At 39.1% G+C, this 23,178-nt stretch overlaps 1 protein-coding gene across 2 annotated transcripts; it reads left to right on the forward strand.

Annotated features, from left to right (window-relative positions):
* Positions 1–122: 122 nt before the first annotated feature.
* On the forward strand, positions 123–21,720 carry ptprna (protein tyrosine phosphatase receptor type Na). 2 transcript variants are annotated; one of them, XM_085434247.1, is made up of 24 exons: positions 123–562; positions 3,874–3,924; positions 8,504–8,614; positions 8,844–8,949; positions 9,039–9,186; positions 9,352–9,547; positions 9,789–9,941; positions 10,086–10,223; positions 10,345–10,379; positions 10,469–10,710; positions 10,959–11,045; positions 11,167–11,246; positions 12,556–12,620; positions 14,212–14,421; positions 14,652–14,918; positions 15,023–15,170; positions 15,308–15,381; positions 15,712–15,789; positions 15,976–16,095; positions 18,601–18,767; positions 19,529–19,582; positions 19,738–19,802; positions 20,470–20,543; positions 20,653–21,720. In XM_085434247.1, the coding sequence occupies exons 1-24, from the start codon at positions 487–489 to the stop codon at positions 20,722–20,724; spliced, it is 2,817 nt and encodes a 938-aa protein (XP_085290373.1). In that variant the 5' UTR covers positions 123–486; the 3' UTR covers positions 20,725–21,720. The 2 variants fall into 2 exon arrangements, with proteins under 2 accessions (XP_085290373.1, XP_085290374.1); XM_085434248.1 differs by having other exon boundaries at positions 14,700–14,918.
* Positions 21,721–23,178: the final 1,458 nt, after the last annotated feature.

Here is a 23,178-nt window from a genome sequence, read left to right on the forward strand (position 1 = left end):
CACAAAATAGAAAGAAAAAAAAAAGAAAAACAAATATGGATAACGAATGCATGACGTTCAGGAACGGGCGGACTATAAAAGTTAACGCTTTCGTTCACCATCCCTCCCCAGTCCCCTTTCTCAAAGCCGTGATGACGTAGGTGCAGGTTGAGCTCCTGTATGGAAGAGAGCTCCCTGTTTCTACAGATTCTACGTTATTTCCGCAACTGTGCCGTCGTTGAGTCGATATACGTTGCATGTTAACAGTCTATCCCCGCTTCTCTCGATCTCCACGCCCCACCCGGTGACTGTGAAGAGTTACTTTTATCTCCTATTTATTTTTTATATTTTTCCCGTCACGTGGGCTTTTAGGGTTCAATGTGAGCTGTCGACTCCACACGGGCTCTTCCTTTTTATCAATATGGACGTTTAAAAGAGTGGAAACGCAGAGGGACTCCGCATCTTTCTCTCTCCGTCTCCTCCTCTGCTGTGAAGCTTCGCAAGATCATGCAACACCTTAAACCATGGCGAGCTCTGCTCCTTTTGACGGTGCTGTATCAACCAGGGATCTGTGATAAATACGGTAAGAAAATGATGGAAATGATAGTGGAGCGGTAATCATCGCGAAATACACTCCTGGGATATTCGCAGTTTGATGTTAGCAGATGACTTTACCATGGTGTCACCTTTACCGTAGGATACTTTATCCTCTGTTTTTGGTTTTGTAATGAGTTCCTTTCTTTTATTATACTCTTCTTATCGTTCAACAACGGACTGAGAGATGGACTGTGTGTCTAAATACAGAGGATGTTTAATGAGATTAAACACGGGCAGAGGAGAGATGAAGGATGTGGGGAGTAACAGGAAAAACAAAACCGAGTCTTAGCAATGAATAGTTTTTTGTTTTGTTTTTTTTTTTTTGGGGGGGGGGGGGGGGGGGTTGTTTTTTTGCTTATGATGCATTAAGGGATCATTTTAGGGTACTGTTACACATACAATACTCTGACGCTCCTTGTTGGGCTCAGTTTCTATTTGTTTGTTTTTTTTTTGGGTTTTTTTTTCACGCTTCCAAGAGAGACAAGAGTAGGGAGCTGCCAAATCCACTTGTTAATGAATAACGCCCACACTAGTGTGTGTAGGGTCTACAAAACATGATGAAAAGTAAACAGCAGGGGTATATACATGTACATCACTGAACTAACTAAAGCTGTACTTAATAATATAACCAAAAAACCCCACCTAATTCAAGTTTAATAAATATTTTGATTACTGGGCTGAAACGTGAAACCAGTTAAACATTTCCACTCAGTAGAAATGATCGTGACATTCGTAATAGTCCCTGTCATTTCTATAACAATGCTAGGAATACAGGTTCAGCTTTATTATTTCAAACTGACGGCAGCTGGGTTGGGTTATGAGCTTAGTTCTTTTAGTAGATTGATGCGTTGTGTGTGTAACATGAGCAGGTTGAGATTTGTGATGCAGGCAGTGAATTCAGGGAGTAATTCAGAATTAAGCTGAAAAAAGCAACTGTTCTCTCTCTCTCTCTCTCTCTCTCTCGCTCTCTCTCCCTCTCCCTTGCTCTTCATTTTTCTTCTTTGGCAACAAACACAAGAATAACCCAGAAACACTTTGTGACAATTTAATGATAAACATGATGGCAGGACAGAGCTACTTACTTAAAAAAGCTCTATAAAATAAAATGTAAAAAATCAACACAAAATGTTGGTGTGTTAGTTCTTGCTTTTGAAAATATCATTAAAAAGAATAATGTGACTTGTAAAACCCATAGAATAATAAGAAAGCGCATAAACTAAAAGAACAATGAAAAGCCGTGCGGCTCAAATTTCAGCACCATGGAGAGAAACCAGTAACCACTGTTGCTTCCCTTTGTCCATTCATCCGATAGCACCTCTTCTTTCCTCCCATCTCTCTTCTTTCACACTTTCATATGATGATCAATCCATCCATATGTCTGACTGTCCGTCCTCTCGCAGACCATATGATGCTCAGTGTCTGAGGCGCTCCGCTCAGTTGTTTCTCTGATGGCCTGACAAAACAAACACTGTTTGATAGGTCAAGTTTCCTCAGAAAAGCTAATGGATTTACTGGGATCTTTGTGATACATTTTTTGATTTTTTGATACATTTGTGATACATTACGATACCTTGCTCTGGTATACATTTTACTGTTCTCTCTCTCTCTCTTCCTCTCTCTACATATGTGTATGTATATATATATATATATATATATATATATATATATATATATATACACACACACATATATATATAAATTGCAAAAGTGAACATTATAATCACTATGAAAAGGATATGTCTGATATTTTTGTAATGCTTACTCCTAATCTGTTGATGTGAGGAAGCTGACTTACTGTACCTGCCTGCAGAAAGTTTTATAATGAAATCATAATATTAGCAATAGCAAATACGTGTAACGATATCTTGTTCAGATATTGAAGGTCTTCCTCTGTGCTGTGTTATAAACCAGAGTGTACAGTTACTATGCAATAAAAAAAAAAAAAATGAGAGCCATAATTTAAAATGAACTTACGACATGTTTTTTTTATCTATTGTTTTTTTTTTTTTTTTTTGGTTAGGGTTTTAATTTGGGTATTTACTTTCAGTTATGATGGTGTGTATGTCAGCCCTTCTGCAAGCCCCTGCAATTACACAGATACTTTTTTATTCAGTGAGTGTTGCGCATGTATTTTTTTTTTTTGCCAAAGCTTACTTCAGGTAGTAACCACCATCTCTTTTACGGTGGGTATGTTGACGTCAGTGCAACGCAAACACATCTTTGGCTTATTGTTTGTGAAAGAAATCCGGTTTGTATTCACAGTTGTAAGATTTTGCTTCAATAATGCCACTCATGAAAAGAAAGTTTCAGGGCTTCTCAGCAATACAAAATCCATGCACTGTGTGTTTGCAGTGTGTCTGTTTCTAAGCGGTGAGTCATTTTTAGGTACTGCGTCATTTCAATAAAAGGTAGAGAAAATAGTTCTCATTCTTTGCTCTCTACTCGAGTTTGAGTTTAACCAGCCAGCTAGATTACTGACATATTTGAGATATAGTTTTGCATGTACACACTCTGTCTCACACATCTACTTAGAATTATTTTGTTTTATTTTATTGATTTTTATTTATTGTCTGGTACATGGAAATGGATCGAAGCATAGACGAGGGCGAGTTATCTCATGCATATTCTGCTGGGTTATAGTCCTCTCTATCGCCAGCCACCTGCTCTTTCCCACATTGCCATACCCTCCAAGGTCTTACTCACTGACCTAAAAAAAGAAATAGTGTAAAATCTACAAATGAATTACAGTAAATACCCCAAAATATATAATGAAAGCATTGTTATTTGCACCCATGTTCAATCACTGTGTCATCTGTTAACAAATATGCATTTTATACCTGCAAAATTTAAAGGTCACAAACATTTTGTCTTCAGCCATGCTTATCAAAGGCATTTGTTCAAACACAGATATCATTTCAACTGTGTCATTTCATCAGAAAATGAAATAATAACAGTCATAAAGTTTTAGCCATTTATTTTTTGGGTTAACTGGGTTAAGGGGGTGACTAAAATGCCATTATATAAGAGGCTTATTCTTATGTAAATAATAATTGCATTTACTTGTATTGACATCTGTAACATTTGTATATAAAAGGCAAGGTGACGATAGTGGGTGACTGTGTTATGGTTGCCACTGAGCAGTACGTTTCTCATTAAAATGAATAAGCCCAGGTTAAGCTCACTTTGTCTCATTTCCGCCCTCTGAATGTGCGTTTAAGGCAGTCGTTTCCATGGAAATTACTGTAAAAGATTTTACTCTGGGTGCTTGTTAGCCTTCTCTTTGTGTTTCTGTCTCAGGTTGCCTGTTTGAGCGAAAACTGTGCACTAGGGATCAGTTCTGCTCAGATGGTGAGTACGCCACACACACGTGCACATACAATCAAACACAATGTTCTTGAACTTGTTAAACTTTTAAGACAGACCGCTTTCTTAATCCTTCTCTAACACTGCACCTTAGTAAATTAGTAGCCCTCGACGATAGGCGCACACAGATCCTAACACAAAGGCTGCGCATAGAATCATACAAACACAAGTCAAGGATTTTTGCTCTCTCTGCCTTATTTACCACAGATTCTCAGTCACCTGCCCCTCTCCTTTTCCTCATTTTAAGCCCCACCCCTGCCCCCTGTCTCCATAGCAACACTGACATCACATCGAGGTCGACCCCCCCACAGTTGTTGTGCTAATACAGTGATGAGTCACTGACACACACACTTACGTCCTTCCCCGTGGAAGCTTCACTTACGCAAGCGCACAATCATTGGACAGAATACTAAGTGGATGAGCTGCCCAGGAGCAGACACAGAGACAGATATCAGCGTGTCTGACAACACTGGGAGAAAAACAATCCAAGTGGATGAAATGTTCCCTTTTTCTTTTTTCCTGTTGATCTCTGTACCACCTCAAGAACCTACTAAGCAAAATAAGCTGTAAACTGTCTGTGTTTGTCAGACCCCAACAAAGATTAAATGACCTAATTTTTGGTCAGCACTGCTCCTGTAACACTTAACTAAATGTTTAACACATAAAGAATAACAGCAACTGTGTTGAGTTGATGAAGACAACGAGGAACAATAATAAAATAATTTAAAAAAAAACCATTAGGGCTGTATAAAGGTGTGTCCTCATTAATTGAAGCAACACATCTTCCCTGTTTGTGTTCAGAATAAAGGACTTGGATATGCTGGTGAATTTTTAGTTAACTGCTAACCTTGTAGTAGCCGTAATGCCCTATTATTAATTTTTTTTATTTATTTGATCTTCTAATGTACAGTCCACACAGGCTTCGCTGTAGTTATATAGGCCTAGCAGTTTTTGTTCATCTTTGAGACTTTGATATTTTATACTCGGTTCAGTCACTAATAATGTTTTCAATAATTTCTGTGATTACAAAGGTACTGAACTCTCAGAATAAAATAAAAAATAAGGTTTGCATTCTCTAACTTAACTTAAATAACTACAAGATTTGTTATTGCGCCTTTTCAAAAACTAAACAGAACAAATAATTTAATGATCTGCAAAATGTTGTTTATTGTTTCAACCCAACAGTAATCAAAGACTTATGGGCTTAATCTATGATGTCCTCCGAGGTTTCGCCAAGGCTTCATTGCATCCACATTCACCCATTGAGCAGTAATTACTCCAATAATGCCTGCTCATTGTAAAACAGTCCTTTATATGGTTGCAGTAAATCTAAAATCTTCATGAATTATTGTAGTGGAGTCCCCTTTTCACCTTCAGTACTGCTGAGTGCCTACCGTGAAAAGGAACAATGATTGTATTGTACTGCATTCTTTTTAGTGTGTTTAATGAAATACATGCCTCCCTTCAGATCTTTGAGTTTGTGTCTGTGACAGGATGAAAAAGCTGCTTTATTCTGTATGCATTTGCAAGAAGTAGTGGAGTGTGCAGTGACACATTTTGCTCTGCACGATCCAAGTTTTTATGCTGAGGCCTGTAGTTTTTACTCATGACAGTCGCTTCCAGAAAGAAGTATTTGTAGGTTTACTGATGATCCCTATGATCTCACGTCACGTTTATCATATTGTGATGGTTCAGTTACTCTAGTAGCTTATGCTGTTGGAAGCATTATCAGTGTAATGTAGGAAGCACGTTAAACCCTCTTCTATATATAGTAACCTGACCTTGCATCTTTGCTGGTTAATGTGTAACAACACAAGTCTACTGAGGACGGTTTAGAGGTTTCCTATATTATATATGGTGCTATAAATGACCAGATGATAGGGCTGTGCTTATGCTTTTACACGTATGGGTAGGGTCAAATTATTAAATCATTACTTCATCTGGCAGTTTTTTCCTGTTTTATTGTACATTATTTTACATTATTTACCTGGGATGAAAACTGCATGAGACAAAACTGCTGTTGCGGGTTTACTGTTAGTTGGACAAGTACAAGTTGTAGGTTACCAAATATATTATCCATAATATAATATAATATATATTTTATATATATAATATAAATATATTATATTATACTGGGACTGTTTCCAAACAAGTGGACTGGTACTCGTGGTTCTTTTCTATGCTATTTGAGCGCTCGGAGTGCAGAGTGTTAATATTGCTGTGTTGTTGTTAAGGTAGTGATAAATCCAACATGACTGATAAATGTATTAATGTTTTACAGCTTGATTGTTTCTATGCATACTTTTGTTCCAAGGATATAAATGATTAATACATGTTTTAATCACAGTTAATATATTGGGGGGAGTATGTTTTTAAATGAGTTCATTTATCTTGAATCTTATATTTCTCATATTGTCAGATTCTTTTGGATAACAACACTGAAATCGATATGCTATGATCCCTGCAGAAAAAAAATGACATTTACTGAAATAACCCGAGCTCTCAGAATAGTCCCAGTCCAATCAAGCCATCCAGTTTGATGGCTTCTCTTCATTTGTCTTCAATTCTGCCTTTCTGTCATCAGTCCATTCACCAGGAATAATAACAGCTTTATACTCTACTAGTACAATAAACTGCCAGGATGGCCCTTCATCAACATTAACAAAGTTGTAATTTGATGATGCGTTTTACAATCATTAGGACGAGATATGTATTTATATGATTGTTTTTCTTTAGTGGTCTTGGTGGGGAAACATATACAAGTTTGTATCTTTATTTCTTTATAAGAATTTTTAAATCCTGTATCCCTCATGACATTGTAAATTTCTTTGGTAAAATTGAGCACAAGGCTTAGGCTATTCTTATCATATGAAACATTTTCTGCAAAAAAGAAACTAAATAAACATAATAGAATATATATATATATATTTATATATATATATATATTTATTTATTTATTTATTTATTTATTTATTTTTACCATAGTTAATGTTAAAATTTTGCCATCCAACTTCACTAATTCACAGCATTTTTAGCTGCTCTGATGTCAACCTTAACTCAAAGTGTTGTTTTGGCTTGAATCATAGATTATAATGACTCTGTAGGTATCATTTCTTTACCTTTAGTGACTGTTTCTTAAAGCAATAACAAGCTGGAACTGAATTCATGTTTTCTTTTTGGGCAAAAATTTTTTTAAATCAATACCTGACCTGACATAGTGCATGTGTAACACTTTCTACACTGCTCCTGAGTTTTCAATTGAAAAAATAAAAGCTGGGCTGTTTCATACAAAATGCGTGGCTATAAAAACACCTTAATCCTCCCTAATCTGTTCACTAAAACAATTCACTATCTCAGTGTGGCAAAGTGGGTTGTGTGAGATTTAGCTGGTGTAGTGGCTGTGGTGACTCATCAGTGCACCAGTTAAAGCATAGCCTGCTCGGTTTTATCTTTATTCCTATCACATAGCATTTCAGCAATCTAGGTCCTAATTCACTGAGTATACAGATTAGAAACACAAGCCTTCTATATCTGATTTAGACTTTTCACAGCGTTTCATTTGCAATAAACTCACCCAAGTGAGTTAGATGCTTACAAAAGTGAGCATACACTTTTTTAAGCACTGATTTCAGACCTTTTCCATGTAACCCAAACAGTTTATTTATAATTTATAGGGGCAATTCCTATTGCATTGCACTGATTACCTAAGTGCAAGTGCAGCAAATACTAACTTTATTAAGATCCCAGTAATTTATTGCTGAAGAGCAGATCTATGACGATGCATGCGGTTTATGATAACAAAGAGAGAAAACTGTCCACAGGTGATCCTGAGAATATGCTATTAATATTTCTGTTGCCATGAAGGTACCTGCAAGTTAGCGACTTCAATTTTTAAAAAGCACTTACACACACAGATGGCGACAGGAGCTCTTCAAAAGGATTGTGACAAGTGTGTGGGCTGAACTTCAAAACTATGACTCACTACTGTGGGCTAGTGTAGTGTGGGCCACCATATGAATTACAGCTATGACTAAATAACCTCCAAAGCAGTGTCAGTGGATCCATTTGTATTGAAATGTATACGGTTAAATCACAAAAAGCACAAAAAACTGAACTTCGCTTGATGTCTTATGAAATAATAGGATCATTCTCAGAGGCTTACTGAGATATAAAAAATATAATAGCTTCTCTAATATGGCAATGTCTTTGTTATGAGGGGAATTTCTCCTGAGGGCCTTTTTTAACACAGCCAACATTTTGAATGAGGAAAAAAGTTAACGATTGCTCCCTTCTGTTTAAGCGTTGCACTCTGCCTTTTTTGTCATAACTGTAAGCAGACATGTCAGTATGCCAGTGATGGTGTAGTACAACGGGGGTCCGGAGACACAACTGACACAGCCACATAAAAAGTCAGCCAAATTTTGTTACTTACACCTGTTGATTTCCTGCTGCATTGTGAAATCACTGTCAGCTTAGTTGTTGTATCCTGGACCAGGACTCGAGAGGCTGCCCTTGGCAAATTTGGGGTTACATATTTACATCCGTATTCATGTGTGTATTTCAGATGGGTTGTTTGGTCAGTGTCGAACCTCTAAGCAGGACCAGGTCCAGTACCAGGTGTCAGTTCCTGTTCTGAAGAGGATGCAAGAAGTTCTAAAACAGCTCATGCTAGAAGGTGAGACTGAACATAATAGAGAGCTAAAAGTGTTAAAGTGAATACCCACATGCCTTTAAATAGCTGCAATAAAACGAAAAAGTGCTTTATTCATTCATAATGTCAGCAAAGAGCATTGATATCAGTGCCCCTTTTTCTGTCTGTATTTCTGTAATCTGTACACACACCATGGTCTTGCACTTTTACTAACAGCTATTTTTTAAAATGTATTTTCCATCTGTATGTGCAGGGCTGTCATGGCAGGATGACATCACCCAATATATTTTGTCAAAGGAGCTGAAAAGAGTTCCTCATACCACACTTCCCTCAAAGCCAAACACCTCATCCTTGTCTCAGCAAGTACACCTTAGTTATTTTGAAATTGACAGAGAAAGAAATTGCATATTTATATAACAGATTTAGTCGATTCTTTCTTGGTCGCCAGGTCCAAACAGCCCTCCTCCCACCACCAAAGTTCAAAATCAGCGTCTGCTTCTCCTAGTGGCAAATATGTGGACTACATGATTGTTGAGCCGCCTCAGTCCCCACTGCGCATGCAAACAGCATCTATGGACCCATACGCGTACCTCCAGGTATGAAAACACACACTGTGATTAGCAGCAGCTGGATTTGTGTCATTTATAACACTTCATGAACAGGTGTATACAAAATTTTGCATATAAGTGTAACACACATAATAATGTGCCACAGTTTACATCTGGTATAACAGGTATTATGTACTGTCTCTGCTAACACAGCATAGGTACCAAGACGAAGTAGAGAGATCTCTCATGGGTTCAGCAGGTGCTTATGCCCGCCCTTCTTTGAGGTCCCAGACCAACCAGAGAGAGCGTGATCGTGACAGGCAGCTGCTGCTGGAAGCTCTGTCTCTTTACCTGGCATCTGCACAGCCATCTTACCGCCACAGAGGGGCTCCTTCCGTGGTTCCTGCAGGTAAAATTTTTTTAAACATAATTACTTTTTTTCATAATTTTTTTTACTAATTCAACACAAAGATAAATAGATATTTTAAAAATATTTAAATGCATACACTTAAATATATAAAAACAAACTATCCAGTCTCAGTTTCTCATGCAGAAAGTATCCATAGACATAAAAAAAGATAGAACTCTGGCACATTTTTGGGCCAATCACAAACAATGATGTTTCCTGCTGTACCTGCTTTCATGAGCAGGTCTGCCTTATTATGACGACTTGGAACTGGATATACCAGTGGACTATGTGGAAGATTACACCCTACAGGAGAGGCTTGGTACTGCAGGCAGGCAGCAACCCTTGCAGACTAAGAAAGTTCTTCAGGACTATAGCACACTGTCTGGGAATAATGGTGAGAAAAAGGAACGCAAGCATAAATATATACAGCATAAACATAATGACACACATAGTTAAACTACAGATGCACATACATAATCTGCCAATATGTTTGAAAAATGATTAGTGCAAAAATAACAGTAATCCCATCCTGTGTTAGATGACTTGCGCCAAAGGATGTCGGCTGTCTTGCAGAAGTACGGAGTCAGTCCAAGAGACCTCAGTCAGGAGCAGCTCTACAAGCTAGCTCTCACACTGCTGCAGCATCAGGGCAAAACTGGCACACCCCCCCAACTTGGTAAGAAACCAAAGCAAAAAAAAAATCCCAATTTCTTAAATATAGAAATATCATAATCCCTAAAATTTCCAGCATTTTTTATTTAGTATTTGTGTAAAAAAGATTTTCTCTGTATTCATAGATCCAGTCGAAAAAGACCTCAACACCCTCAAGGAAGTATGTTAGCATCTACTAATAGCAGTCATAAAAAATTTGATCATAGGTTCTTACATAGGCGTGTTTTCTCCTCTCCCCCTTATATGCAGCTGTTAAAAACAGACAGCATTTCCAATAAGCCAGAGAAGCCTGTTCCTGTTGCCCCTGTCCCCTCCACTGCCTCAGTTCAAGCTACACCTTCATCCAAGAGTTCCAGCCTCCCCCCGTCTGCCTCTCAACCTCCGCAGGCTGCTCCCGCTGAAGCTGGACTAGATTTTAAGGGACAGGGGCTGCCAGTAGTGGAGAGCACAGGGGCCAAAGAGGAGTATGGGTACATTGTCACCAATCAGAGGTCAGCACTTGATCTATTTTAACACTCAGTTCTTCGGTTCATAGGAAAAACATCTAAAACATGAAAAAAAACTTTGTTTGAGTTACTAATGATTTGTTTAGTGTAGTGATGCTTTAATAAACGCTGTCTAATTATAGCCTGTTGTGTAACGTTAATAGTAATTTATTTAAAAGTAAAAAGCAGAAAACAAGACATTTATTAAAAATTTGTGTTTACAGCAAAATTAATGATGTTTGTTTCATTCGTAGTCCCCTGAGTCTGTACGATGGAGTCAAGATGTTGGAGCTGCTGGCTGATAAAATACACTTGACAACAAGCAGCTTCATCAACATTAGGTAGCACTGTAGTTGTATGTTAGATGCTTTAGAGACAGTTAGTTTGTTGTACTCTTCATTCCTGTATTTTTGCAGTTTTCGGCGATCCAACATGTGTGTCCCTGTGTTTATGTGTTGCCAGCGTTGTCGGTCCTGCACTGACTTTCCGTATCCGACAAAATGAGCACAACATGACGGCGGCAGAGGTAGCTGCTAAAGCCGGTAAGGCTCAAAAACACAGATTTGCATTTATCCACATACTGTACATATCCATTCATCCGCTTTATCCGAGGCCGGGTCGCGGGGGCAGCAGCCTAAGCAAAGAGGCCCAGACCTCCCTCTCCCCAGCCACCTCCTCCAGCTTATCCGGGGGAACACCAAGGCGTTCCCAGGCCAGCCGAGAGATATAATCTCTCCAGCGTGGAGCAGCAGCTGCTCTACTCTGAGCCCCTCCCGGATGGCTGAACTTCTCACCCTATCTCTAAGGGAGAGGCCAGCCACCCTTCGGAGGAAGCTCATTTCTGCCGCTTGTATCCGCGATCTCGTTCTTTCGGTCACTACCCACAGCTCGTGGCCATAGGTGAGGGTAGGGACGTAGATCGACCGGTAAATTGAGAGCTTCGCTTTTACACTCAGCTCCCTCTTCACCACGACGGACCGGTGCAGCGTCCGCATTACTGCAGCTGCAGCCCCAATCCGTCTGTCGATCTCCAGCTCCCTTCTCCCATCACTCGCGAACAAGACCCCGAGATACTTGAACTCCTCCACTTGGGGCAGGAACTCATCCCCGACCCGGAGTGGGCACTCCATCTTTTTCCGGCTGAGAACCATGGCCTCAGATTTGGAGGTGCTGATCCTCATTCCCGCTGCTTCACACTCGGCTGCGAACCGTTCCAGTGCGAGCTGGAGGCCCTCACCCGATGAAGCCAACAGAACCACATCATCCGCAAAAATCAGAGATGAGATTCTGAGGCCACCAAAGCGAAAGCCCTCCGCTACTTGGCTGCGCCTAGAAATCCTGTCCATAAAAATTATGAACAGAACCGGAGACAAAGGGCAGCCCTGGCGGAGCCCATCACCCACCGGGAACGAGTCCGACTTATTGCCGGCAATGCGAACCAAGCTCTTGCAACGGTTGTATAGGGATCGGATGGCCCGTAGCAATGTAGCGTACTGTACATATGTTAAACACAATTTCACCATAAGGCTAAAACAGACCATAAGGCTCAAAATATACGTTCCCAATCTTTGGATTCATCCCCACTGAAACACTAAGAAGAGTACAAGACAAAACAACATTAGAAATGAAAAAAAGTGAAGAGTTTACCTTTCTATATTACATTAGGAATGTTTTTGTTTGGTAGACTTATACATACTATAGGCATTTCTTTTCCATGAACCGTTTGCCTCATGGAGAGCTGAAATGTTGTAAATAAATGTGTTTTTGTCAGGTTGTATGCAAGAGTCGGTTTACAGTGTTAGACCCGATATTGAAAGGCCTGTGTTGTTTTTTTATTTTTTACTCCAACAGTATCTGAAAAGAATTTCCTGGAGTCTGAGACGGGTCTCAAGATTGTGCAGACTGGTGTGGGAGAGGTATTTGTTTTACACACAAACATTTTTCATCTTTTTTGTTAACATTTTCGCTCTAATTTAATCACAGTGTACTGTGTGTCTTTATTTGCGCTTATCTTTTGTGGCTTTGTTTAGTACTGATACTATGACATGAATTAAATGTATAGCTAAGAAAGTGAGAATAACTTGATCACGTTTATTACCTTCAGCGATTAAGTAACCTTTGTTAACAAGATCACTACACTTGTGCTGTATACAACTCTTTTTTTATGTGTGTAAATTGTGGTTGCCAGAACCAATAAGTGAGGCAACACATCCTAACAACCAGCATTTCACTTGTTGCCATGGAGTTCCATCTCCCCCCTCCACCTCACCCCTACTGAGGCTTCCAGATCCCAGGTGCTATGGCAACAGTCACCAATGTCATTAACCTCATTATTCACCGTTTCACATAAACAGCTTGATTCCTAGCCTCTGAATCGTCACTCATGTGTCAGTCTTTATGTGTAATCGATCATTATTTCCAAAATGCGCATGTAGATTGAATATAAGGATGACACACACACGCACACACAGGCACGCACACACACAGATTGCTTTCAGGGTGATAATATCACAGTCGTGCTGCCAGCATCTGTGTATCTGATACTGATGTGATCAAATGGCACAAGCTGATCCTTTTTTTCTCACTAGACATGTGTGTGTGTTTGTGTGTTATTAATTTATTCAAATGATGTTGTCCCCCCCCCCCCCCCAAAAAAAAAACAAACAAAAAAAATTACTGCATTTCTAAATTACTGTATGCTGTTTTCATTCGTTTTATGTACATTTTGTAAACTACGACAAAGGACAGTTTCTTTGCATTTTTAATCACACAATATCTCAGTGCTGGTATTTGTCAGTAAACGATGATATACTGTAAAGTTAGGACAAAGTAAAGATACTGTACTACCTCTGTCTCTTTGGTTACCGCTGTGCACTTCCCTTCTGGCTTTTGATTTTCTTCTCTGCCTTGGCCTTCAAATTTAACTTGTCCTTTCGAGGCTGGTTGGTTTATTTATTAATTTTTATTAGTTTTTCCTTGGATTGACATTTCAATTTCACTGCTGTGAAACAGCCACAGCATTAAGCTGACAAAACAGAGCTGGTAACTTCTGTTGTATGTGGGTAGCATGGGGAAAATTGTTTTTAAATAAAGATCAAGTTGAAGAATAGGTGGAATGACACTTGGGGGCAGACTATACCTCATAGCACTGATACATGGCATGTTGTATAAGATGGTTGGCTGATCTCCTGGAGCCTCAGCTGTCTTTTTAATGATTTCTGGGGCGCAACACCTTGACCTTTCAGACCTCTGTCTTTTAAACTTAGCTCAGCAGCTCACTGGGCACACGTTGCTGTCAAGTGCAGTTACAGAGAAGCAATTCTGTTGGTAAAAGGAAATGAGTGGCCTTTGAATTGCAGTAGTGAGGGTGGATTTGCTGGAGCGCCTTAGTTTGGGTTGACCGTTGATGCGCATGTTAAAAAATGGAGATAACAGCCTGTTTTCTTTGTGTTCCTGCCCACTTGTCTATATCTTACTCACTGCTCTTTATGATCATCCTTTTTCTAGAGGACAGATGCGCGGGGTCTCCCTCAGGTAACCAGGGTTTCCCAGGGCTCCAGTGGGACAGTTATCACCCTTGTTTCCATGGCAGTTGTTGGAGGTGTGCTGGTATTGGCCATGGCCGTAGCTTGTCTCAGGCACTATGCTCAGCAAGTGAACAATGGCAAGCTTGGCCTGGGGCCAGAGGGAGGTGCAGAAACTCACTTTGACTACCAGGTAAGGCTACATAAGGGATCTGGTCAAAATTACATACAAGTGTCCTTTAGTGCTATTTGATGCATTTTCATCATTATGTATTTTTCCCAGTGTTAAGGTGTTATAATGGATGGAAAAGCAGAAAAAGGCAGATAATTAAAAGCATCGAGAAAAGCTCTTAAGTCAGGCAGTTAATTGCGTGCAGTTCGTGCATTAAATGCCTAAAGTAATGCAGTTTTCCATCTGTTCAGGAGCTATGTCGGCAGCACATGGCATCTAAATCCTCCCTGTGCCGCCAGGACTGTATGGGAGGAGTGAGCAGCAGCATCTCTGGACCTGCTGTAAGCACGGGTGCAGGTGGACGGAGGGGTACAGATACATCCCGTGTCAGCAGCGTTTCCTCCCAGTTCAGTGATGGTCCCCAGCACAGCCCATCCTCCACCCACAGCTCCACCCCGTCCTGGAGCGAGGAGCCTGCCCAGTCTAACATGGACATCTCCACCGGTCACATGATACTAGTGAGTGAAAAACAGTCAGCGTGGAGAGTAAATGTACTACAGATTGGTGAAATCTGCTCTTTGTTTATGAAATATTTATTTCTGGTGTCCCATCTCTTCCTCAGGCGTATATGGAGGATCACCTGCGTAATAAGGACCGTCTCCAGAAGGAGTGGGAGGCTTTGTGTTCCTATCAGGCGGAACCCAGTTCAGTAGCTGTGGCTCAGTCTGCAGACAACATGGACAAAAACAGACATGCTGAAGCCCTCCCCTGTTAGTAACATGTAACACTTTTTATAATTTCTATATTTTGTACATTTTCATGGAAAGTATTTAATTGAAAGTCTCACCAACCTTTAACCTAAACCTTTAACATAATTAAAGCCCAAACACCTTCTTTTTTCTTCCAGATGATCACTCTCGTGTGAAACTGAAGACTGATGTAAACCCCAATAAACAAGATTATATCAATGCCAGCATGCTTGTAAGAATCCCTCATGTCAAATAAAACATATATAAAATATGACATAGTTATTCAGTTAAGTATAAATTTGTGTAATACTCTGTTGCTGGATAGATGACTTCATAAAGAAAGGAGTCATTGTTTGGATGTAAGGAAACACTTTGAAGCATAATCTGCAGCTCAATCAGGATACAGCGTGACATATTTTTCTCTCTTGATATTCGAGAGAAATTAAGAAATACAAATCTTAATATTATAATTTTATGAAAATGCAAATTGCATCTGAACTTTCTAATACTCATATTCTGTGCATGGATTTTAAGAGACTCTTTTTCCTTTTTCAATCATCAGTTTGATCATGATCCTCGCCAACCATCTTACATTGCCACACAGGGACCTCTTCCCCATACTGTTGCTGATTTCTGGCAGGTTGGTGCAGTCTCCCCTTTGCTTCTTTTCCCCATCACTCTGTCTTCCTCCCATTTCTATGAATTTGTAATATATTCAGTGCAAAAGACAGTAAAGCAGTGCATATTTTACAGCCATATACTGAGTCGTCTTAAAGTGACATTAAGATGTGTGTTTGTGTGTGTGCTTGCTCTGTTCAACCTTCAGATGGTGTGGGAGAACGGCTGCACAGTGATTGTTATGATGACAGCTTTGGTGGAGGACGGAGAGAAGCAGTGTGAACGATACTGGCCTGACGAGGGCTCGTCACTCTACCACATCTATGAGGTTAATTTCCTGTTTAACTTTGAGCTTTCTCGCGTAGTGCAGAAGATAACATTACAAGTGTACATCCACAAGTGTATACAAGTGCAAATTGTATTGGCACATGTCTGCTTCTGTCACTACATTGTCTTTGTATAAAGCCTGTTAGCTAATTGATGTCTTAAAATGGTGGCTGTTTTCAAGATGGCTGTCCACAAAGCCAAGAAATATGGATATTTTTATATAGCATAAACTAGACATGCCATTCCTGAATGATCATAGTGTCAAATTTTATAAGTTTCGCAAAAATGAAGTCTGAAAACTTCTTTCCATTCTTTTCAACCTCATGTGTCTGAATTTAGTTGTTTTTTCATTGACATTACTGTATTAATATTACTGATCTGAAATCACACAAATGTAAAATCCTAGTAGTATTTTTTTACTGTAAAAAAAAACAGAAACATGTTGAGTAAATTAAACTTGAAATGCAAATATAAATTGTACATTTTAAAAAATTATGCACACATTTTGTAAACATATACAACTATTTATCTAAAAATGCAGTCAATACACCTGCCGTTTTTTTTATTTTGTACAACCACTTAAAAATATTACTCTATCTAAAATGAGAGAACAATCGGGTCTTGCAGTAAGATGCCCCACAAATTGTGTTTTCCACAGGGAAAAACCTGCAGGCCTGACAACAGGAGGTGTATCACTTAGTGACAGTGTTTACATTGCAAATGTGCCTTTGTGACGTTCATTAGTGCCCTTGCTGACACACAAAACAAAACAAATACTACACGACAGACTAACTACACAAGACAACACAACACACTAACTGTACACTCCACACTAAACGTCAGAAATGTCCCCCTTCTAAAAACTCTCTCACTCGCTCGCTCTGTCTCGCTGCCGTTTCCGTCACTCCCAAAACTTTCCTTTCTTCCTAAACAACCAAATCCCACGTGTTGACTTTTTTTTTTAAATTGGTCGAAGAAAAAAAAAATGTAACGACAGTATTTAGAAAAAAGCATGGCTTATATATACAAATATTTTTTTATCATAACTCTGGATTTACTGGCCTGTAATTAAAATGTAAAAACTTTGAAGTCCGAACATTCAACGCAGGCTCAAAAACTCAGCACGGCTGCAGCTTGTTGCTGTGTCAGCTTAAATCAGTCATGTGATTTGGAGGTGCAGCGTGTCCGTGGACCCCCAGACGGTTAATAACACTCACCTTCATTCCATTTCCAGAGTGCAACAACCAACCACCTGAAATCTGTGAATCTGTGAAATCTGAAATTCCCATGGTGTTGTTCAAAATGTGCTCTGACACAATCATGAGCATCGCTTGCTACTGAACACAAGAAAAAAGCCGGTCTGCGCTATGGGCTGAACCATTTGTTAATGGTGGAGGGGGGTAACACTATGCAATATATTCAGTTTAAGCATTTCTATTCACTGTTAACTGTAACTAAGTGTTAATCTAAGTGTTAATCTGTAAGCTATCTTATTTTAATAAACAACACTGTCATATGCAAAACTAGGGTGGCACTTGGGGTGGCAAGAGATCATTTTAGGGTGGCACTTGCCACCCCATGCCACCCTTTTAGATCCGCCCCTGCTTAGACATGACACCAAACCCCAAATACCCCCGGTGCCTACATCCAGCTTTGCATGAGTGTTAAAAATGTGTTTCTGGAGAAACAAATCATTCACCATGGAGTAAAGGAGAGGGCAGAACTCAGAGAGCATTAACTTTATATACTTGATATCGTACTTGGATTAGTCATTTTATTTAGCCAATACAACAAATATCTGGGTAGCCTCACAGCAAGAGGGTTCTGGGTTTGAACTCCTCCAAAGAACTGCTTGTCGGGTTAACTGGTGATTAAGTGGCTGTTGATGTAATCTAACGTTATCTGTCTGTTAGCATGTTAGAAAAATAACTGATTTACATTACATTTGACCTACCTATAGCGAAAAGCATATAAATCAAAGTGAAACTTGAAAAGTAGGCAGTGGTTGAAATGATGTAATAAAACAGCTGTTTCTGAGATGGTCGAATTGGAAAAAATTGAAAACTGTTGTGGCAAATAGGATTTTTCAAATTAACAGCTCCATACCAGAGAGATAAACATGCAAAGTTTGATTCCTGTATCGATATTTGCACGATTGTTTCAACACTCATGGAAAAGATCCCTTGATTAGCCCTGCTGTTTTTGCTCAAAATATATGACAAAAAACGATGAGTCATAGAGAATACAATGAATAAAGCTGATTAGACTTAGATTCACTGTGCCTTGTTTATACTAAAGTTATTTTCACAGTAAGTAAGTACACAGTATGTATAACCTTTTTTTCCTCCTGAAAGTTTACCTGATTAAACGCTTAAAAAGCTGAATCTCTGTATATTTAAATTTTAAATAATTCAAAAGATTCATGACTCATATTTTTTACCCCTTTCCCCTGCATCCAACCCCTCCCTCTCTTCTTTCCTCCCCACTGTGTCTTTGTGTATGTCAGGTGAACCTGGTGTCAGAACACATCTGGTGCAAGGACTTCCTGGTGCGTAGCTTCTACCTGAAAAATGTCCAGACGCAGGAGACACGTACCTTGACCCAGTTTCACCTGCTGAGCTGGCCAGCTGATGGCATCCCCACCTCCACACGACCACTGCTTGACTTCCGCAGGTAAGAAACTACCCACAAACATGCACGCAGACTGCCCTTGTTTATACAAAAGCATACAAATAAATATATGTATAAACACTTGAAATACCAGTAGTCACATTGGTGGATTTGAATCCCGCTGATCGCCTTCATGTCCATCTCTTTTCTGTGTTTTCCATCCTCCCTGCCATTTGTAAGTGTATATGATCACTTTCCGTGTAATTCATTTCAAGCTTAATCCATCATCGTTGACACTCTCTCTCTCCCTCTACCCCAGTGTGCAGGTTGACAGGTTTGTATTTTAACATCTCCCGGTGTCATTTTTGTGGTTTGCAGCTAGTACTCTGGCTCCAGTTGCATAGTCATAAAAATGAGCATTGGCAGGTGTAACTGGCTACTGCAAGAGGGACAGTGAATCTGTGGCTTCCTCTCCACTTATTCTATCCTGTTTTCACCATCTCACTGTCCTCCACACCCTCATGCAGTATCTAATTTTCCCGTCCAGTCAAATTTCCAGCTATTCCTGATCTCATTTTATTTACCTGTCACATGCAGTTATTCCATTCCTTGTATTTCCAACATGGTCACTTACTTTGTTTTCACTGTGATATTCCACAAATACTCAAAGCAGACTTTGCCATTTCTGTATTAATAATAAGATGTTTTTATTTTATTGTGAAAAGGTCAGTTGTAACCTTTACCATAAATATTTTATAACCAAGCACATTTTCCTGTCATTTGTCTTTTTCTTTCTTTTCTCTCCCTGGTTTCTACTTTTTCAGGAAGGTGAATAAATGCTACAGAGGTCGTTCCTGTCCAATCATCGTTCACTGCGGGTAAGACTGAAAGGAAGATACTCTGGTGTTTGTAGGATCACAGATTTCTGTGGAACAACAGAAATCGCAGATATACATGTGAATTTTCTGCTTAAAGGGTATTTTAAAGAAAAATACTTTGTAAGATCATGTTTGCGTTTCTGTCACTCCCACAGTGATGGCACTGGCAGGACTGGCACGTATATCCTTATTGACATGGTGCTGAACCGCATGGCCAAGGGTGAGTCAGTTAAAACAAAAACATTACCCAGAAACATTACATCCATACCTAATCTTTATGACTTACAGCCCACAGATGATGCAGTGAAAGATTTTGAGAAGTCAAATCTTTAATTGGTCTGAGTCATATTACAGTTGCATTTCCTATCAACTACAGCAGAGGGTGCTATAGTTACAAGCTGCTTGTTGAAAGAAATTAGGTACTGGTAGTTCAGACTATATTTTAATAATTACAAACTTAATCATATGTGCATACTTCTTCAGTATTTCTTGAGCTGAGTGGTTTAGCAGCTTAACTGGAATCTTGTAGAAAGAGTCAGGAAACTTGAAATGCAATCAAATTCCATCTATACCATTCAAAGTCTTATTTTACTGAAACTAATTTCAGCTGGGTTGCATTATCTTTTTCCTTTTTTTTCTTGCAGTTGTCAGAATCTGTTTTTGTTTATCAGACATGGTTGCTGTCTGTTTAGACTTCAACCTCAAATGAGACACTGACCTTTTCACTGTCTCTTGTCAGTTCTATCACAATAGTTCTTCACAAATAACCTCAACAGATCTATTTTGTGAATTTTCTACATCCATATCATCTGAAAATAGCAGATTTAGATTGATGGAGATCAGAAAAAAACTATTAGTGATGCTGCTACTATTCTTGATGACATTAGGAGTGAAGGAGATTGACATTGCAGCCACACTGGAGCACATCAGAGACCAGAGACCTGGCCTAGTCCGCACCAAGGTACATACCGTCCATTGTTTGTGTGCATATTTTTTTCAGTATATTTTTTCTAGTCTTCAGATTGTGCATCATTACCCAAATGCCTCACTTCCCTGCTTTTCCTAATTAGGACCAGTTTGAGTTCGCCCTGACGGCGGTAGCTGAGGAGGTGAATGCCATTTTGAAAGCCCTGCCACAGTGAGATGCAGCTGCTGATGGATACAATGACATGCAGACACAAAAGAATACACGCTCCAGTGGACACACTTGTATGATTCAGTCATGTATGATCATTACTGTACATAAAAATCTGCTTGGCCACAGTGGAGCTATTATTGCTCTTGCTTTTTTCCCTGCTGACTCATTGTCTGGGTGTTTAAAACATTATGGAGTCCAATTTTATTTTGAGGATTTTTTTTTCCAGGAAGCAAAAGCAAAGAGAATCAAAGTTCTTTCCAATTAGAGCAAGATTCGATTTTTCTATTAGTATCCTAAGTTTCTAATTACACATGGACTCGGTTATCAGTCGGGAATTTAACAGAAAACCTTGGTGCCTGTGTGAATCCAGATGAATATGGGATAAGCTTGGTCATGCTGTCAGACAAAATAATTATCTTACACTCATCTGATTAAATTGTTACTGGACATTATTACCTCAAATGATCAGCCAACATAAAAGGAATTTATGACCAACACAAGGTTTGTATTGGCTGCTCTGGTGAACATATAAATTGGACCAAAGTTATAATACTGTCGAACCCCCTGTCAAAACGTATCAAATATTTATGGCTGCCATCCCAGTTAAACATGGTGTGGTTGTTCTCCGATGTAACTTTGAATGTGTTGTTATTCGTGTCCATTTGAATACTGTATTCTTTTGTCAAGTGTGTTTTTATTTCTGAGTCGTGTCTTTTTTGCCTTGAAAACATGATCGTTTGCTTTCAGCGCTGGTCGTTTCGTAATGGATGTTCGACTTGACCATGAACTACCTTCTCGCCGTCTCCCTTTCTGCACACAAAGCAACTTTGCGTTCTTCTATTGTCTTACTCAGTGTACGACCTTGTGATTCGTGTAAATAATTCATTCTGATGATTGTGTTTATTTCATGTAGCAGACCGACAGAAAATATCTATAAAAATGTATTTTTGACTTGACCTAAATAAATTTGTGATGTGATGCAGCAGAAAACAAACTCTAATGCCTTCAGTGTTCTCTGTTTTCTGGATTGCTGATTCTACCATGACTGCAAGATAGCCACTGTGATATAATCCATCATCAAGCACCATAATGAAGCCTTGAGCATCTTGACTCACTAACTTGGCTTTTGGAAACAAGATGTGATGAGCTAGAGTGATCTGAGTGAGAAACCAAGGGCCCACCCTACCACCCTACAGTATAGCAGCCTGCTTTATCCCTTTTTTAACATCAACAGACACCATTAACACTTGAAACTAGCAATTCAGATCATTAGAAAAGTTCTTACTATGGTCGCAAATTATAGGAGCAGTATGATCATTTTTCCAAAGACATCAATACAATTGGACATTTTTCTATTAAACCAGAGGTGTCACTCCCTCCTGGCAATTACAAAGAATGCAGTTTGTGTTGCACTTTACTTTTTTGACCCTAAGCTACATCTAAATTTTATATATCTTCTATGGGTTAAAGGGTTTTTATCTTATAACAACAAACACGAGTTAAAGATAAACGTATTACAACTTTTTACCTCAACTTTATGGTTTTATCTTAACTGTTAGACAGCCTTAATCTTGCCACAAAGACGCTACCACAAACTGAGAAAAAAAAGTCAGCAGGAAAATCTTTATTTTCTCTGCTTCATGTGTTTTACAAGAACTTTCTTTTTGCTTTGTGCACTGTTTTCATATTTATTAGAAACATGATGATTTGATGAAGAGATGATTGTAACTACTGTACCTCCTTAGAGTTTTCAGTCTTTTGTTCCACAATGAGCTACATACACACATGCACTCAGAGACACAAACATATTAAATACATATATCTTATAAGTGTCATTCAGCAGGTAGGAGCCATGGTGGGCAGAGATAGAAAAGTGCATCGTGGGATATAATCTTTGACCTGTAAGAATAGATGTACAAGGACAGGTTATACTTAATCAGATATGCAAGTAGGCATCATCTGATCTCATCTACTTGGAGTTTAGGGGGCAGGAGAAGGAATGGGTGCCTCAGATTCACACTGGTTCTTTACCTCAGGGCAGGGCAAGGGCACAGAGCAGCGTGAGCCAATCAGGTTAGGTTGTGAAGGCCTCGAAGTCTGAGTCTGAAACAGGAAGCATGAATCGTAAGAGAAACGAACAAGTATTCAAACTTATGTCCCAACAATATGATACTAGATGTGTTTGCTACATAACAGATGAAAAGTAATGTGTATGTGATCCAGCACATTTAAACATTAACACCAACAAGACTGAATAACCTGATCCAAGGAAGTCGTAAGTGCAGATAAACTAAATTAAAAATACAATAAAATAAAAACACACAACAGTCTATGGGACTTAACTACTGTTTTAGTTTAAAACACAATGACTAATGATGCCCTTGCCCCTGTTACATATCTTATAACAAATGGTGCATTATGCCACTCGCATAATAAGGGCTATACTGAAAATATAAGC

The sequence above is a fragment of the Copadichromis virginalis genome, linkage group LG16, assembly GCF_057382275.1.
Source record: "Copadichromis virginalis isolate Kocher_CV1m ecotype Utaka linkage group LG16, C_Virginalis_male_GT1.1, whole genome shotgun sequence".
NCBI classification, from domain to species: domain Eukaryota; kingdom Metazoa; phylum Chordata; class Actinopteri; order Cichliformes; family Cichlidae; genus Copadichromis; species Copadichromis virginalis.

Coding starts and splice junctions, on each gene's coding strand:
- ptprna (XM_085434247.1), top strand. CDS start 487: ATGCAACACCTTAAACCATGGCGAGCTCTGCTCCTTTTGACGGTGCTG. Junction 9,548..9,788: donor TCCTTCCGTGGTTCCTGCAG/GTAAAATTTTTT, acceptor TTTCATGAGCAG/GTCTGCCTTATTATGACGAC. Junction 10,380..10,468: donor ACCTCAACACCCTCAAGGAA/GTATGTTAGCAT, acceptor CCTTATATGCAG/CTGTTAAAAACAGACAGCAT.